Source organism: Scylla paramamosain, chromosome 19 (assembly GCF_035594125.1).
Source record: "Scylla paramamosain isolate STU-SP2022 chromosome 19, ASM3559412v1, whole genome shotgun sequence".
Lineage (NCBI taxonomy): Eukaryota > Metazoa > Arthropoda > Malacostraca > Decapoda > Portunidae > Scylla > Scylla paramamosain.
In genome coordinates this window covers 9004307-9021258 of record NC_087169.1, presented here as the reverse complement: position 1 = coordinate 9021258, position 16952 = coordinate 9004307, and the positions used below count along the sequence as shown (strand labels likewise).

General features: G+C 48.4%; 1 protein-coding gene across 1 annotated transcript; it reads left to right on the top strand.

The window, feature by feature from the left end:
• Window positions 1-5359: 5359 nt before the first annotated feature.
• LOC135109470 (uncharacterized) lies at window positions 5360-10829 on the top strand. The gene is made up of 2 exons (XM_064020848.1): window positions 5360-6892; window positions 7065-10829. Exons 1-2 carry the CDS (start codon window positions 5360-5362, stop codon window positions 10827-10829), a joined length of 5298 nt encoding a protein of 1765 aa, XP_063876918.1.
• The last annotated feature ends 6123 nt before the right edge of the window (window positions 10830-16952 follow it).

Sequence of the window (16952 nt, the reverse complement as noted above, 5' to 3'; positions counted from 1 at the left end):
CAAGGCTGGGATGTCAATAGTGGCACGACCATCCATCCTTTTGCCTTTTTTGCCCGAACCTTCTGCAGACACCTGTTTGTTTAGCCTGGATGCGAATAAGTCAATGCTTGGGAGTCCGAAAATTTTGCAAATATCCCCAAAAATGTTTTCATCCAGTTTCCACTCATGTTTGTCATTAAATTTGCGAGATGCCGTGTCGGCCAAAACGTTTGCTTTACCTGGTATATGAGAACATATAATCCATGCTTTGTGCTCTACACACCATTCCCATATGTCAATGCAGATATCATTACACATCTCCGATTTTATGCCACCCATTTCATTAACATAGCTCACTGCTGTGGTATTGTCACAAAATATTTCAACGTTCTTCCCCTGAATTTGCTGTTCAAATGATTTCAAGGAAAGAAGGATGGCTTTGAGTTCCAGTGCATTAATATGTAACTCTTTTTCTGCTGGCAACCACCTGCCATTTACCGTTTGGTGGTTAAGGAAGCAGCCCCAACCTAAGCTTGAAGCATCGGTGTACAACTCAATGTCAGTACCTGTCCTGAAAATTTTCCTGTTTTCACCTGCCACATGCTTAACCCACCAATGCAAATCTTTTTTTCATTTCATCTGTGATTTCCATCCACTTCTCAAAGTTGCCTCTTTCTTTAGCTAAAGCTGCAATTTTTGCCCTTTCCAACTTTCTGTAATGTAACTTAACCCATTTCAACCACTGGGATGGTAGCTACCAAAATGCCAATTACTCTAGCAACTTCCTTGATTTTGTCTTTCTTTTTGTTCAGTAATTGTCGACAACTAGTCACAAGGCTAAGGATTCTGCGCTCTGGTAGTGTAACCGTCATGGTCTCTGAGTTGATGATATTACCCAAATATTCAATTCTTTTGGTGGGTTGTAACACAGACTTTTCTACATTGATGCAGAAACCCATTCTGCTTAAGACCTGCATTGTGCTTTGAGTGCATTCCTTGCAACCTAACCATGAATGGCTGCACATGAGGGTGTCATCAATAAAGCTGGTGATAGTGTATTCCTTCTCTCTCAACGTAGCAAAGATGGGTTTCATTAGTTTAGTAAAGAGCCGTGGGCCCTCAGAAATACCATTGGGAAGGCATGTGAACTGGTAAATTTTCCCCTGCCATTTAAAACAAAGATATTTTTGTTGCTCATCTGCTATCTTTACAGAGTAGTAAGCATGCCGTTAATCAACTGAGGCCATGTAGTCATTATGATTGATGAGCCTAATTGCCTGCTCAAAGTTTTCCATCTTAAAATGCTTATATGGAATATGCTTGTTTAACTTCTCTAAATTAAGGACCATTCTATATTCACCATTCTTTTTCTTCCTCAGAAAAATAGGGGATATAATCTGCTCATGCTGTCTATGAAATTTCTGTGATTACTTTAAGCTCGAGCAGTTTGTTAATTTCCTGAGATAAAATTCTTTGTTCTTCAATGGAAAACACATATTCCATTTCATCATGAAATAAATGTTCAATGTTGGCTACATCAATATCAAGATGACAGTTTGCAACAATAAAATAAATGGATCACTCGTGATCTTATGCCATTCATGCACAAACTTATGCAGTCTACCTGCTTCAAATTTGTGGCTTACCTGAGTTATTGCCGGGGATTGTTTCCCTAACCCCAGGCGTTTTTGGGCTCAGTGTCCTGCCTGGAGAAGGACTGCCTTGTGAGGCCACCCCTGCGGGGCCCGTAAGGGTGGAATTGGGACGAGAAGCCCCTGTAAGGCATTCTCCCAAAGAAGCCTCTTGGTCTTGTTCCACCAAACCTGCCAGCTGCTGATTGCCATGTTGGGAAAGGTTTCTTCGGCGCGATCTTGTTCCTGAGCTTTTCAGACTCCTCAATCTGTCTTGCTGACCGCGAGACATCGTCACCAAATAGATACCGCATCATGAGTACCTTATCTGAGCACAAGTGAGTGTATTTGGGATTAATTTCCCGCGTGATGATGAATCGCCTGGCCAAGTTATTACGGTAGTTGGCGTTCCCAAGTAATGCAAGAGCTCCATTTAGCATACCCACTTCCTGGGCAACCCTTGCGTGACCCTCATCTTGTGCAATTTTGTCTATAGTGAGCGACTTTATGACGATAGTGGCAGCCATCATAATGTCATTACTCACCTCTCTCATACGAGAATCAGTCTTTTTCGCCTCAACCTTGAGAGCAGGAAATATCTGAGCGTTGCAGACAACAGGGGTTAATGCAGGGCAGTTGCCAGGCCTCTTGGTAGCCTCGTCCTCCACAATCTGCTTGTATTCTTCTTCACGCATGCCGTGGTCAAACAAGTAATTCACCATATCAGCCACAGGCATCTCCATATCTACTGAAATGTCGTCCAAAGGCCCGTATGTTTTAGCACTGTGCATGAGTAAGCTGCCAATACTTGACTCATCGTGAATTTCACCATCTTCATCATCAATGCCATCATCAAAACCAGAAAAACCGGCTGTGGAATCCGTGAGTCCTGACTGTACAAAGAGGGGACGTCCTACTGCCCGTTCGTGGCGGTGTGAGGCTGCGTTGTTGATGTTATGGGCGCCACCCTGCCGCGCTTCCCCCCCTCCTGGGGGGTCCCCGGCATCCAAGATGCCTTGCTGCCTATCATAGGCAGACTTAACCTTATCCCTCTTCAATTTTTGGATTTCTCCACCTAACTCAGTAATAGCCTCAAACATCACTGCCCATGGAGGGGCGTTAGCATCATCCCTTGAAGTACAGGGAGCTTGGAGGAGGTGACAACAGCTCACGCCTTTGTTCCCCTGAGAGCGGGCATTCCTGCCCACGATCACCCCTCCCGGAAGAATAACACTTTCCGTTAGAGCTCTCTCGGCGTGAAGAAGAGCTCCTGTGCGTAGTCCTTGCAGAACTACTTGAGCTTCCTCCGTAAGAGGAACGATCCTTGGTGCCAGAAGCCTTGAGTCCCCTCGGGGAGGCTTCATCCACAGTCTCCTCCATGATGGCGGGCCTGCTACCTGCCCCCTGCAACCCAACAGAATAACACTTAACTGGGCGAAATAAAGGCACCAACCCGCTCCACAGATGGATAACGGGTAGAGACGGCCACTGGAACCCGTGTGACCAGAAACTTGTCCCGGGAAACAGGAAACAAAAAAAAGGTCACCCCAAACAAGAGAGCCAGGACAAACGTCTAAACGGCTTGGGATCACTGCAGCAACTGCCGGCACGGGGTGACGTAGCGTATCTCATGGGAAAGCGTACTTCAGCAGAAAAGTGATTTCCCGAAGTAAAATTATGAAATCTACAAGTTATTGAGTGACTTAGATGTTAAAAAAGTAATGGAACCAAATGGTATGTCAGGATGGGTATTGAAGGGATGTTGAGACCAACTGGTGGAGCCAATTTGAAACGTGGTAAATAGTTCATTGAAAGAAGGAAGAGTGCCTAAAGGTTGGAAAAGAGCCAATATAATCCTATCTATAAAGGAGGTGACAAAATTGAATCACTAAACTACAGACCAGTATCATTAACTAGTGTCACAGTTAAACTCTGTAAAAAGTGCAGTATTTGGAAAGAAATATGGTAATTACAGATTAACAATTTGGATTTAGACAAAAGATCATGTGTTACAAATTTGTTGAGCTTTTATACAAGAGTGATAGATGTGGTGCAAGAGAGATGGATGGGTGGATGCTGTATATCTGGATATAAAAATAGCATTTGACAGGGTTCCTCACACAAACCTACTGTGAAAATTGGAAAATATAGGAGGTCTAAAATGGCAAAATATTAAGTTGGATGCAAGACTATTTTGTAGGACAGACAAATGAGGACAATAATCAGAGACAATACTTCAAGCTGGAGCAAGGTAGCAAGTGGAGTACCACAAGGATCTGTATTAGCATTGATTATGTTTCAGATTACATAAATGAAATGCAGAAGGGATTAAATAGTTACATTAATTTGTTTGCTGATGATGCAAAGTTACTAAGAGCTGTAAAGAACCAGGAGGATTGTAAAAAGCTACAGAGAAATTTAGATAAAATTTATGCTTGGAGTCTAAAGTGGAAACTTGAATTTAATCCTGAGAAATGTCATGTGTTAGAAATGGGAGAAAGATAAAAGGAGATCTACATGGAACTATAAAACGAATGAAGATGTGATAATGAAAAGTAATAAAGAAAAGAATTTGAGGGTGATTATTCAGTATACAATGTCGAAAGAGAAACATAAGTGCGATATTTGGCTCCACATGCAGGATGTTAAGTAACATTTGAGTGGCTTTTACCTACATAGACATGGGTATGATGAAAACAATAATTATGATATGTATTAAGTTGGAGTATGTTGCAATCATATGGTCTCAACATAGGAAAAAGAATATAAGGAAATTGGAAAGAATACAGAGAACAGCAACAAAGATGGTGCCAGAATTGAAAGAAAAGTGTGACTAGATGAAATGAGATTAACAGCATTGAAAGAGAGAAGAGAAAAGGGAGACTTGATAACAATGTACTAATTAATAAACCAAATGGAAAAGATGGACAGACAGATTTTGGAAATACATATGGATGAGAGGACATTGTGTACAAGAGGACATTCAAAAAAAAAGATTAAAGAGTAAATGTCTCAGTGACACAAAGAAATATAATTTCCTGTATCAAAGCATTAATCTCAGGAAATAGTTTAAGCGAGGTGGTTACAGCTGTTAGTGTGAGCAAATTTAAAGAGAAATTGGATAACTGTAGATATGGAGACAGGACAAATGAGCTTTAGCTTGGACCCTGTACAATACAACATGTAACACGTGTTACATGTTACTGTACAGTAACAAATTGGCAATTAACATTATTATGTTCTTAAATAATAATAATAATAATAATAATAATAATAATAATAATAATGATGATGATGATGATAATAAAAACAATAATAATAATAATAATGTTACATAATCGCATAGTATAGCTTGTGGGAGTAGGAAAAAACGGAAGGTGAGAGAGAAAGAGAGAACGGATGTTCTGTAGGGAGGACTATATTTACTCAAAGAGATAAGTTTCATTATTTTATTATACAGTGAGATGCATTATTCATTTAAGATGAAGGGAGGAGAATAGGTTACATTATTATTTTAGTTATTCCAAGAAGTGATTGTTTTGTTAATTTAGTTTTTCCTTAATGTGTAAAGGCATAGATACTTAAGAAACTTGAGTATTATTTTCTACATTTGTAATAAGAGTAAGGAAAATTTGTGAATAAACCACAGTCACGACTGGGCCACGGTCGGGGTCGGACGTGGTCGCTGCCACGCTCCCTCTGACCTACCCTAAATACCACGTGTGTCGTTCCCGCCTCGTTCAATCGTCATGGCATTCAACAGTGACCAAGTGCTAGTGCTGAACAACGGTTCAGGGAAGAGGGCAAGAGCATCTTCTTCTTCAGCATCCCTAAAGTGCTCCACGCCCAAGAAAGCGGCCCGTAACCTGCTGGAGGACAGCAGCAGTGATGAGCGCTCACCGAAGCGAGCCACCCGCAGCCTCCAGCCTTCATGGCAGGAGGACAACGCTACCGAAGCGGACTGGGCCCCACTCGACCTCTCCGTTTTCAGCGACGTGGTGCAGCAGCAGCAGCAGGACGGCGGTGAAGAGCAAGGATGGACTACCGTCACGACCAGCCGAGCTCGCCGCCACCAGCCCCCGAGGCCCAAGTTCAAGCTGGGCAGCCTGGGCGAATACGAGAACTCTTACCGAGCCATCTCTGCCCTCGAGAGGGAGTATCCGACCCTTCGGATACAGGTAAGGGTTAATCTCAAGGGTGAGCACGTGGTCACGCCCAAGGACGAGGATTCCACGGCACTCCTGCGCCGCATCGCGGAGGAAGGAAACAGGGTGCTCCTCCTCGACCCAAGCGAAAAGAGGCACAAGGTGGTGCTGGAGCGCTACCCGCTCGACCTGCCTCTCGAGGCGGTAGAGGCTCACCCTCAGGTGACCTCCGCCCAGCGTCTGACCTCCAGGAGGGACAAGTTGCCCACGAGACAGGTGCTACTTGTGTGTGTGGGGCCGCCGCCCGCCAAGTTGGATCTCGGCTGCTGGGGCAGATACTCCCTGCGCCCCTACCAAGGTGAGCCTGTAAGATGTTACAGGTGCCAACGGTACAACCACCTGCAGGCGCGGTGCGAACATGCCGCCAGGTGCGGCGTGTGCAGCCTGCCCCACCCGACGGAGGAGTGCATCGCCCGCCATAAGGCCAACGAGGCAACCACCGCCAGGTGCCCAAACTGTGGGAAAAACCACCACGCGTGGAACCCCCAGTGCCCTGAGAGGCTCCGTAGGATGCCTCGTTCACGCCAGCAGCAACAACAGCAGTCTCAGGCGCCACCAAGGCGGCAACGTCGACGTCGCCATAAAGCGTCGCATGGGCAGCCCCGGCAACAGATCGCTCAGCCCCAGCAGCAACAGCATCCACCACGTGGCCAGCCAGGAAGGTCAGCGCGAGATCCCGTTGCACCCGCCCCACCTCCAGTCAGGTCAGCTTGGGCCACCCCCCCACCCCCGTCCCAGCCAGCGGCAAGACCGGAAGAGATTAACCGGCAACCCCCTCACCGCCGACCCGAGGTACAGCCTCCAGCCATAGGCACGGAGAGCCGCACCCCCTCCGCCCACCCCTCCACTCGCTCAGGTAGCACCCCTACCAAGCATGCTCGAGCCAAGACCCACCACCCGAGCAGCGGCACACAAGGGAGAGACCCTCCCGGCGACGCCCCCGCCCGTGCGGCGACAGGCCCAGCACCGACAACGGTGAGGAGGAGAGCCATGGTCCCGAGCGATCCTCTCCACGGGGTGCCTGCCTGTCTCAGCGAAGAAACCCGCGCGGTGGTCAACTGCCTCGTGGCGCGGATGGTGCAGTTGATGGCGGAGCTGCTTGCCAGCCCCGATCACGTCCCCGCTAGGCGGGACGATCTGGACGCGCTTCTCCGCCAGGAGACGGCCACGGCCATCTCTGAGTGCGGCCTCCTGCCACCACCGCTGAACTCGAGGGACCCACGTCTGTGCCCCTCCCTCCAACCACCAGACCTTCACCACCAACATGGAGAGGAGATATGCTGAGGGCGCCACCCACGCGGACCAGCCTGCAGGGCCCCCCAGGCTCAGAGTCCTGCAATGGAACGTGCAGGGCCTGCGACCCAAGAAACATCAAGTCCTACAGGCCGTCTTCGAGGAGCACCTTGACGTTGTGCTCCTCCAGGAAACACTGACGCCCGCCGACTTTGAATGGAGGGTGGCGGGCTACACCCTTCACTCGCTCCCCACAGCGGAGGGCACCCGAGGCTGTGCAGCGCTGGCGAGGAGCACAATCCCTCACCGTAGGGTTGCAGCCCCAGTCAACTGCGGGGACGGTGTGGAGGTCCTGGCGCTGGAGCTGCAGGTGGGAAGTCTCCCGCTCCTGGTATACAACGTATACAGGAGCCAGCGACACCAGCTGGAGGCAGGAGAGCTTCTCACCCTCGCCTCCCACTCCAGTCTCTTGGTTGCGGGCGACCTCAACGCCCACCACCCCATGCTACAGTCACCGTCCCCAGCCAACGAAACGGGCCGCCACCTGGCCGTGCTGCTCGAGGAAATCCCTCACGTGTGCCTTCTCAACACAGGGGAGTCCACCCACACCCGGGGAGGAAGGCTTGACCTCACGTTGGTCTCGAGTGACCTGGCGGCAGGCGCTACGTGGCAGGTGCACCCGACCCTCACCAGCGACCACTTTGCCACCCTCACCACCCTCCCAGTGGCCCCGCCGGTCCCACCCCGCCCGCCCCCACGCTGGAACATAAGGAGAGCGGACTGGACCAAGTTTCAGGCCTCTCTTGACGAGTGGTGGGCCGCCTATCAGCCGCCCGCCGACCTACATCAGCAGGAGAGGGACCTGACGACGGCCATCCAGACCGCAGCCGCCGCAGCCATCCCCAGGTGCACCCCGAGCCGCCGCCACCGGACAGACTGGTGGTACTACAACGAAGAGGTGCGCGAGCACAACCACCGTGTCAACCAGCACAGAAAACTGTACAAAAGGCGCCCCAACCCCAACAACCTAAGACTCCTACAGGATGTGGTGGCCCGCGCACGGCAGGTATCCCTGAGGGCCAGAGAGGCTAAGTGGCTGGAGTGGTGCGCCACTTTTAGCCACCACACGTCTCTAGGCCAGCTGTGGAGGAGCGTGAGGACAGCCTCCGGCGCTGCCCCGCCCCGCCCGCCCGCCCACCCGCACCCGCAGCAGGAGGCAGAGAGGCTCGCCACCATGTTCACCACGTGGAGCTCCAGTGACCAGCTTCCTCCCCAGACACAACGCATCCAGCAGCAGCTCCGACCACACCGCGACGAGGCTGTCAGGGAGGCGATGGAGGAAGCCGACGTGACTGACCAGCCCTTCTCCCTTCAAGAGCTGGAGCGGGCTAGGAGGAGAGGCCGCGACACGGCAGCGGGGGCGGACGGCGTGCCATACTCCATGTTGGCGCACGCTGGGCCGGCTGGGGACGCCGCGCTGTTGGCCACCATCAACGCCTCATGGATGGCGGGCTGTCTGCCGCCCGCGTGGAAGGAAGCCGACATTCAGCCGATTCCAAAGCCGAGGGAGCCCACCAAGATCAGACCCATCTCTCTCCTCAGCTGCACGGCCAAAACGGCTGAGAGGATGGTGCTCGCGCGGCTACAGTGGCGCGTGGGGCCCTCTCACCCACATGTGTTCGGCTACACCCGCGGAGTGAGCACGGCAGACAGCATCCTCGCCCTGCTGACCCAAATTGACCACCGCCCCGCCGTCATCGTCTTCATCGACCTCGAGAAGGCGTTCGAGCTAGCCAGCCCTCACGCCATCCTCGACGCACTCGTGCGGAAAGGGGTGCGAGGAAGGCTGCTGGCCTGGCTCCGCGACTACCTGCAGCGCCGCCGCGCCAGGGTTAGGTTCCAGGGCCTGAGGTCGACCTTCAAGGTACTTGAGAACGGGACGCCCCAGGGCGGCATCCTCAGCCCTCTACTGTTCAACCTGCTGATGGAACAGCTAGTGGCACTGCCTTTCCACGCTGGCACCGTCCTGCTGAGCTACGCCGATGACCTCGCCCTCGTCGTCACCGGAAGGGGCAACAAGCTCAGGAGGACGCAGCAGGCACTCGACCTCATCAGCGGGAAATGCCAGGACCTGGGGCTCAAGATCTCGGCAGAGAAGTCCCGGGCCATGATGGTGAAGGCGGCAGACCCAACCTGGCAGCTCCGCGTCCAGGGAGTTGAGCTGGCATGGACCAACTCCTACCAGTACCTCGGTGTGTGGGTGGACAAGCGGCTGTCCTTCACAGCCCACGCCGCCTACCTGAGGGAGAGGACGCAGTCTAGGCTGAACGTGATGCGGGCCATGACGCGAATCAGCGCGGGCGCCACTTTTTCCGTCCTGCGCCAGTACTACGTGCACGCTGTTCGCTCGCTGGTGGATTACAGCGCCCCCGTCCTCATAGCACTCTCTCCAAACCAGCAGGAGCGGATCGAGGTGCTACAAAACACCGCAATGAGGACCATGCTGGGGGCACCGAGGTGGTCCAGCGCATGTGTCATGCAGAGCGAGACCAGACTGGTACCCCTCACCACCAGGGTACAGCAGATCACGGCCTGCCGCGTAGCGAGGGTGCTGCAGCGTGACGCGGAGGGAGTGACACAGAGGAGACTAAGGCTGGCGGGGACGCAGGGTGCCGAATCTCTCCGCCGCAACCCGTGGCTGCTGCAGTGCACGCTGGCTACCCACAACCTGGCTCGCATGGAGAACTGGCCACAGGCGGACCTCCCTGCCCCCACCTTCCGCGCCCCACCCCCGTGGGAGCCACCCGCGGCAGAGTTCTCCGCCACACAGCTGCCCGCCAGCAAGGCGCTCTGCGCCGTGGAGGAGATGCGGCAGCACGCCTTCATGGCCATGGCGCAGGTCACCGGGCCAGACAGTGTTGTGTACTACACCGACGGCTCGGCTGACCCTGACAGCGGAAGGACGGGTGCTGCTGCCATCACCAGAGGGGCCGAGGTGTGTGAGAGGACTCCCGACCACTGCTCCACCCTGCAGACAGAACTGGTGGCCATCCTGCTGGCCCTGGAGCACGCTCAACACCGGCGGGAGCGCACCGTGGTGCTCCACACCGACTCCAGAACGGGGCTACAGGCTCTACAACAGCCGTATCCCAGCGACAACGTGGGCCTCGTCACCGCCATCCTGGGTAGCCTCCAGAGCCTCGCCGCGCAGGGGCGGCGGGTGAGGCTCAACTGGATACCCAGCCACGTGGGAGTACGAGGCAACGAGGCTGCTGACGCAGCCGCCAAGAGAGCTGCTAGTGGCCCCCAGGTGACAAGGCATGTGCCGCCCAGCCTGAGCCAAGTGAGGGCGCGAGCCAGGCTCGCCGCAACCAAGCGCGCCCGCCACACGCACCGGCAGCTGGAAACAAGGAAGAGACAGGCAGCTTGGTACGCCTCCGCCACTGGCTACCAGTCGTTGGACGCCTCCCAGCAGCAGCCCAGAGCAGACGGCGTGTTGCTGCAACGCGTAAGGCTGGGCTACTGCTCCAGGGAACAGCTGTACGACGACTTTCGGGGGCAGGAGTGCGACCACTGCGGGAGGCACAGCCGCCACCCGCTAGTGCACTACCTACTGTCCTGTCCGGCCACCGCCGCCCTCAGACCAACGCCGCCACCACCGGCCCATCCTGTAGGCGGTGATCTCCTCAGCAGCCGCGAGGCCAGGGCTGCCCTCATCGTCCGCCACACGCCCACAGACCTGATGCTGCGAGTTCTCAGGGCAGCGCCCCCGCCCCGCTGATCAGGTCGCAGCTCCTTTCCTGACCGGCGAGCAGCACTCCTCGCCGCGCCACCGCACTGCCCACCACCGGGACCCAAGACTCCCCCACCTGCGGGCTGGTGCCCGCTTTGTGTATTATGTACATTCATGTATATTTTTTCCTTTGTGCAATATGTATATATGTATATGTTGACATAATACTCAATAAACCTTTAATAATAAAGTGAATAAACCAGACTTAGGAAAAGATTGTTTCCTTGACGATCTCCAGTGTTCCCTTAAGTGACTTAAAAGACGCTCACGTATGTGGGTTTGGGCTAAGACCATAGGAGAGGGAAATGATCTATTCACCCTAGCTAGAGCGCTTGGGAAAGTCTCTGAGAGTCGCAGAACGGCAAAAGGCAAGGTAGAGTGCTTCGCGCATTCCCTGAGAGGCCTATCCCGCCGCAGTGGCGTGCACCGATCCGGAGGAGTTACGACGTCGGGGGTACACTGCTGTCTGTCTTCCCCGTACGCTGAGACGGTGGTCAACAGCAGCCGGTGGTGGTGGTGGCGGCTACTAGGCTCCACTCCCCACCCCTCCCCCTGGCATTGTAACAATAATAATAATAATAATAATGATGATTATTATTATTATTATTATTATTATTATTAATATTATTATTATTATTATTACAGGGAGGTCCCATTATAGAAGCATCCATTATACGAGAAATCTATGATATGAGATGTGTAAATCTGGAAGTATTTTCTTTATATGACTGCAAAAATCTGATGTTATGAGCTTCAGTCTTAGGCAAGTAAAATTACAAAGTTTGAAAGGCACCCTCCCACTAACACATCTGGGCTGTATCAATGATTCAGATGCACATGGACAAGTTTGTGAGCACTGGAAGAGAACAGTGTACACCTCCTTTGTCCCTATCTACCATTCATTCTTCCTTCAGTCCTCTTTTCAGTTGAACTTGGTGTCTCTCAAGCTCCCATCCTTATGGCCTTACTGCTCGATTTTATATTTGTACACTCTCATTATTTTGCTTGCAAGCACATTTACAATATAGTACAAGTAAAATGTTCAGTGCTTTATGTGACCGATTGGTGTTGGGATGTATCACAGTGTTACTGTTGACGTATTCTTTCATTTATTGTCTTTGGTGTGTTGTGTGTGTGTGACTGACCACGTGGTGTATAGATTGATAGATTGTACCTTATTTTGCCTCTTAAGTGCTACCTATGCCTCCGAAGTGACCAGTGAGTTTTGGTGTAAGTCATAGCGGTAAGACTAAATGAGGTAGAGTCCCAATAACACATAGATGATAGAAATTGTTAAGAGGCACGAATGGTGAGCGAATGACCCTCCCTGACGCATTAGCTATGTATTGGTGAGTATTATGCATGTTTTATATGTTTAATTAATGTCAAATCATGTTCTTTTTATGCTGGTTTCTCTTTCCTGTTGCTTTATCGGCATTTCTGTAATACAGGCATTTGTTGTGTTTGGTATCATATGTTTTAGCTTGAAAACTTACTTTTGACAAGGATCATGGACCCTTTTTTTGCCATTAGTTATATTTTGTTATATGAGAATTCACTATACGAGCAATTCAAATGGAACCTAACTGCTTGTATCGTCATAACCTTTTTGTATTATTATTATCATTACTGGCATAAATGTCAAGCACTTGGCAGTTGTCAACTCTGCCATATCTCACCCAGTCTTGCTTTCTCTGTCCTGATCCTGCTGGTGTGAAAATTTGTTACCAGCATACGTGACACCAAGTCCAGGTTATATAATTATGATGTTTACCTTAAGTTGTGCAGACATATGAATATGCTAAATACCTAAAAGTTAAGGCCTGAGACTTGGAATACTTAGCTGAGTTGTCCACATGGATAAAAAGTAAACTGGGGTGGAGCAGTTAGTAGTAGAGCTGGAGTGTAACTGTAACTGTAAATGTTGTCAGGTCGAGTTGCCAACTTTACCCTAATTCATCCTTAACATTACCCTGTTTGCTTTAAAATTATCCTGTTTGTTAATCTTTTTTTAAGGATCATTCATACATATGTATATGTAAGAAATATTACCTTAATACGTACAGTGATGAAATAATATACTCACATGTACTTGCACAGTTATCTACTCATGTTGCTACTGTCCATCTATAGATGTTTGATGGTTTACTCCTGCTGGTCTGGTTTGTATATGCAATCCGTGATCAGATTCATGTGTACTGATGTAAGTTCAAAATTGTCTGATGTTGAATTTTCTAATGTTCTCCTAGCATGAATCATTCCAGTTAATTTGTCTGTGTTCAGAGAATTTCTGGTTTTTGTTTTCAACAGACTGATATGAGAAAAAAAAAAAAAAAAAAGACTCCCTCTACACTGATGCTTGAATGAGGCAAGCATAACAGTTTTGTCATGAAGTTTCCCACCATTGAAAACTTCACTTCCATCCAAAACTTTCGCTCTGAACATTAATTTATGTATCCCTTAGCAAAATGCCAGTCAGTGTCAATGGTGTTTAAGTCATTCTCATGGACAAGATTTGAAACTTAGATGCTAATGAGGCAATGGAAGGGATGGTTTTCATCAAAATACACTGAGGATCTAATGCTTTGAAAGATTCAAATAATGGATCAGCAAAATTAAATCTGTGTAGAAGCTGCGATGCACTCAATATAAAAATCAAGACATCTTAGCCTGACCCAACCACAGAAGTACATACCTTCTAAGGGAAAAAAAAATTAGTCGGGTCTCTGATTTTCACCTTTGCTAGTGTTGTTGACTCTAACACTCAAGTGTAGTAACCAAGACTGCAGAGATTCTAAGAGACTAAGAGTATTAATCTTTGGGTCCTCAGCTTGCATTTCCTTATTAAGGTCAATGAAGAAAGGCAATACATAATCTAGAAATTCTAGGTACAGTTTACTTACAGGATCATTAACTTTTCTGTAAGATGAACTGGGATGTTTGCAGTCAATCCTCCAATACTGCTTGTGCAAAAAAAAAAACAGCTTTATAGCTGGGAGTTGTTCCAGAAGTCTTTTCACTACACAGAGCAGTGACAGCCATCGTGTTTGGGATGGTTGTAGAATCTTGTACAGCTTCACATTAACAAATTCCTGAAACTCCTTGAGAGCCATGGACTACTTAGGAGACGAGAAGTAATTGTACATGTCACGTTCCAGGTCCTCAACCCACCTAGGCAATTTTTTTGCAAGCATACAAAACACAGAGATGAAAAGAGTGGCAAATCCATTTTATCACAAACAAATTTGGAATATTTTGTTAAAGTAGAGTTGAAAGGGAGTTATTTATCACCATCATTGCAGTGGCAACATCAACAGCAAATCCTATCATGTGTTCCTTGTATGGTATATCAGCTTTTCTGAACACAGACTTCATATGTTCATAAAGGCTGGATGCAGTGGCACTTTCCAAGGAAACAAACATTAGAAACATATCCTTCACACCTTTCATAGTTGCCACTATGGCTACAAGAGCTAGATGTTTAATGCAGCCAGGGTCTGTTGATTCATCCACTATAAACGAAAAGTAGTTGTTTCTTAGTAGATCAAGTAAATCATCCTGCTCCTTCTTACCCAGCACGTTCTTCACAACTGCCGAGCATTTTGTTTTCCCACAAATTTTTTTTGCTATATCTGAATCAGGGCATAATGCTTTTATCACGGGAAGAATATGATCAATGGCTGAAAAGGAAGATTAAGCTCATTGATAACAGCCGCTGACCTTATTTCGCCTTCTTTCACCATTTTTTCTTTCTTGCTGTATCCACTAACAGACGGCATATCCAATATGCTTCTTGTATTTTTCAGGGTTTTCACATTATTCACATGTTTTATTGTTCCTGCATGTCTTTCAATCATACAAGCTCAGCATGCTGCTGGCTCAGCATGCTGCTGGGTCATGCAGCAGTGTTGCCATTCCTGTATTATGTACGTTATATGTCCAGTACAGGTCAGTGCACATTTGACACGTTCTTGACGAACTTGAGTAGACCCCATTGCTGTGCCCGACATCCCCTCCCCACCGTCTCTCTCTCTCTCTCTCTCTCTCTCTCTCTCTCTCTCTCTCTCTCTCTCTCTCTCTCTCTCTCTCTCTCTCTCTCTCTCTCTCTCTCTCTCTCTCCAAACTGCTGCCAAAGACATATCCATCCCACATAAAGCTAGGAAGATACAAGTAGACATACATCTGCTACAGCTATGGTACAAGACCTTTAACCAGTTCAAAGGAACACTCCCTGAGATCTACACATACTGTCAAACAGAAACAGATGATCCACTACACCACTACATCATGGATTGCCCTGACACTGAAACTTTCCTAAACAGACGAAACAACTCACCAAGCAAAACAATTGCCAACATCTCCATCTAATCACTGAAGGCTCTGGTTCACCACTGAAGACCTCCACGGTAGACACATCTGCTGATCATTACATAACACCTCCATATCTCCCCTTACTAATAGTATCAGCTATAATCCTGTTTCCTGTTTGATTGATTACTGCTGCTATCACTGTTCTAGAATTCATGCGACTTCTCTCCACTACTGTTCTGAATTTAGATGAGATACTCGCCCCAGCTGATGCTTGCCTTAGTTGATGATGCTTGCCACTACTGGATCAGATGAGGAGCTTGGTGTGTTGGTAGTGTGGAGGACCGGTAGTGAGATGGGTATTTCTGGCTGCTTGGAGGTCGTGGGTAATAAGATGATATTGTCGATGTGTGTGAGTAAAAGACACGATAATGAGAGTTCTTGATTTAATTGTAGAGAATGTACACACTTGATACGAGACGAGATTATAATGTGACTAATGATTGTTCTCTCTGATATGAACCTTTGGTGGTGACTGAGCAGCGTCTCTCAAGACTGACTGTGACTGAGCGGAACTGACTGAGAGACCAAGACTGACTGCTGACTGAGCGGAACTGAGTGAGAGATCAAGAATGACTGCTCGTGACTGACTCTCAGATGGAGACTGACTGACTGACTGAGAGTGAGACTACCATGCAGGCAATATTTATGTGAGCTAAGTGAATCATGTTTTAGGTTTAAGGATGAAGAAATGACCAATGAAATGACAGGAAATGAGGTGAAAGGGCCAATAAGAGAGCTCATTATTTTGGCCAATGACCAGTGAGAAGGACTCAGAGCGAAGGCAGATGTTTTCTTAAGGACTGGAAGTGGATGCGAAATTCCCTTGAGAGGTAGAGAAGGAGGAGAAAGGTTAAAACAGAATAGACTGGCTGGCAATGGGCACACATGGGATTAATATGAACACACACATGTGAAACTGGATATATGAATGATGAATGTACATATAAATAATAATAATAATTGTTGAGTGATACAATTGCCTTCCTCCACGAAAAATGCATCCTAACATTTGCACATAACAATAAATATATAAAATGGGAGCAATTAACAGATAATACATGACATCAGAAAGAAAGAGAGTATGGAATGAGGACATTAATAATAACATACAGACATGATAAGGTAATATAATACATGTATAACACATATAAGAGAAATATACACATAGATACATGATATTGAAACTGGATGATTAAACCTTAGAATGGGGACGAAGTTTCAGTCTGTAAGAAGATGTGTGTTTGGTTAAGCCTGAGAAACTTTAAGGATCTGTTAAATCAGAACTTAATGGTACCTGATGTGCACACTTATCATCAAATCTCTTGTTCACGCACTTCAAATGATTGGCATGGACGATCTGCTCCCCTGGTTTTGAGATCAAGAATTTTTACTTTGTGGCCATGGAAAGATTCGATTGCATGGTGTGGCCCAAAGAACAATGGATCTAATTTAGAGTTGCAATCGTGAACTCTGGCAAAGACTATATCACCAACTTCAATGGAAGAATCTGTTGCTCTATGATGTTGTTTCCGCAGCATCTCAGCTTGCAATGCAATGAGGCGACCATAAAAAAGCTTATGGGTGAACTGAAAATCGCGGAGACGACACTTGACATGGTCATCCATGTTGTAGACAGGATGTGGTGTGCTGTGGAGAAATTCATATGGAAGACACTTGTCAGTACCAAACAGCATGAAATGTGGAGACTCGTTGATGGTGGAGGGGGTTGCTGAGTTGATA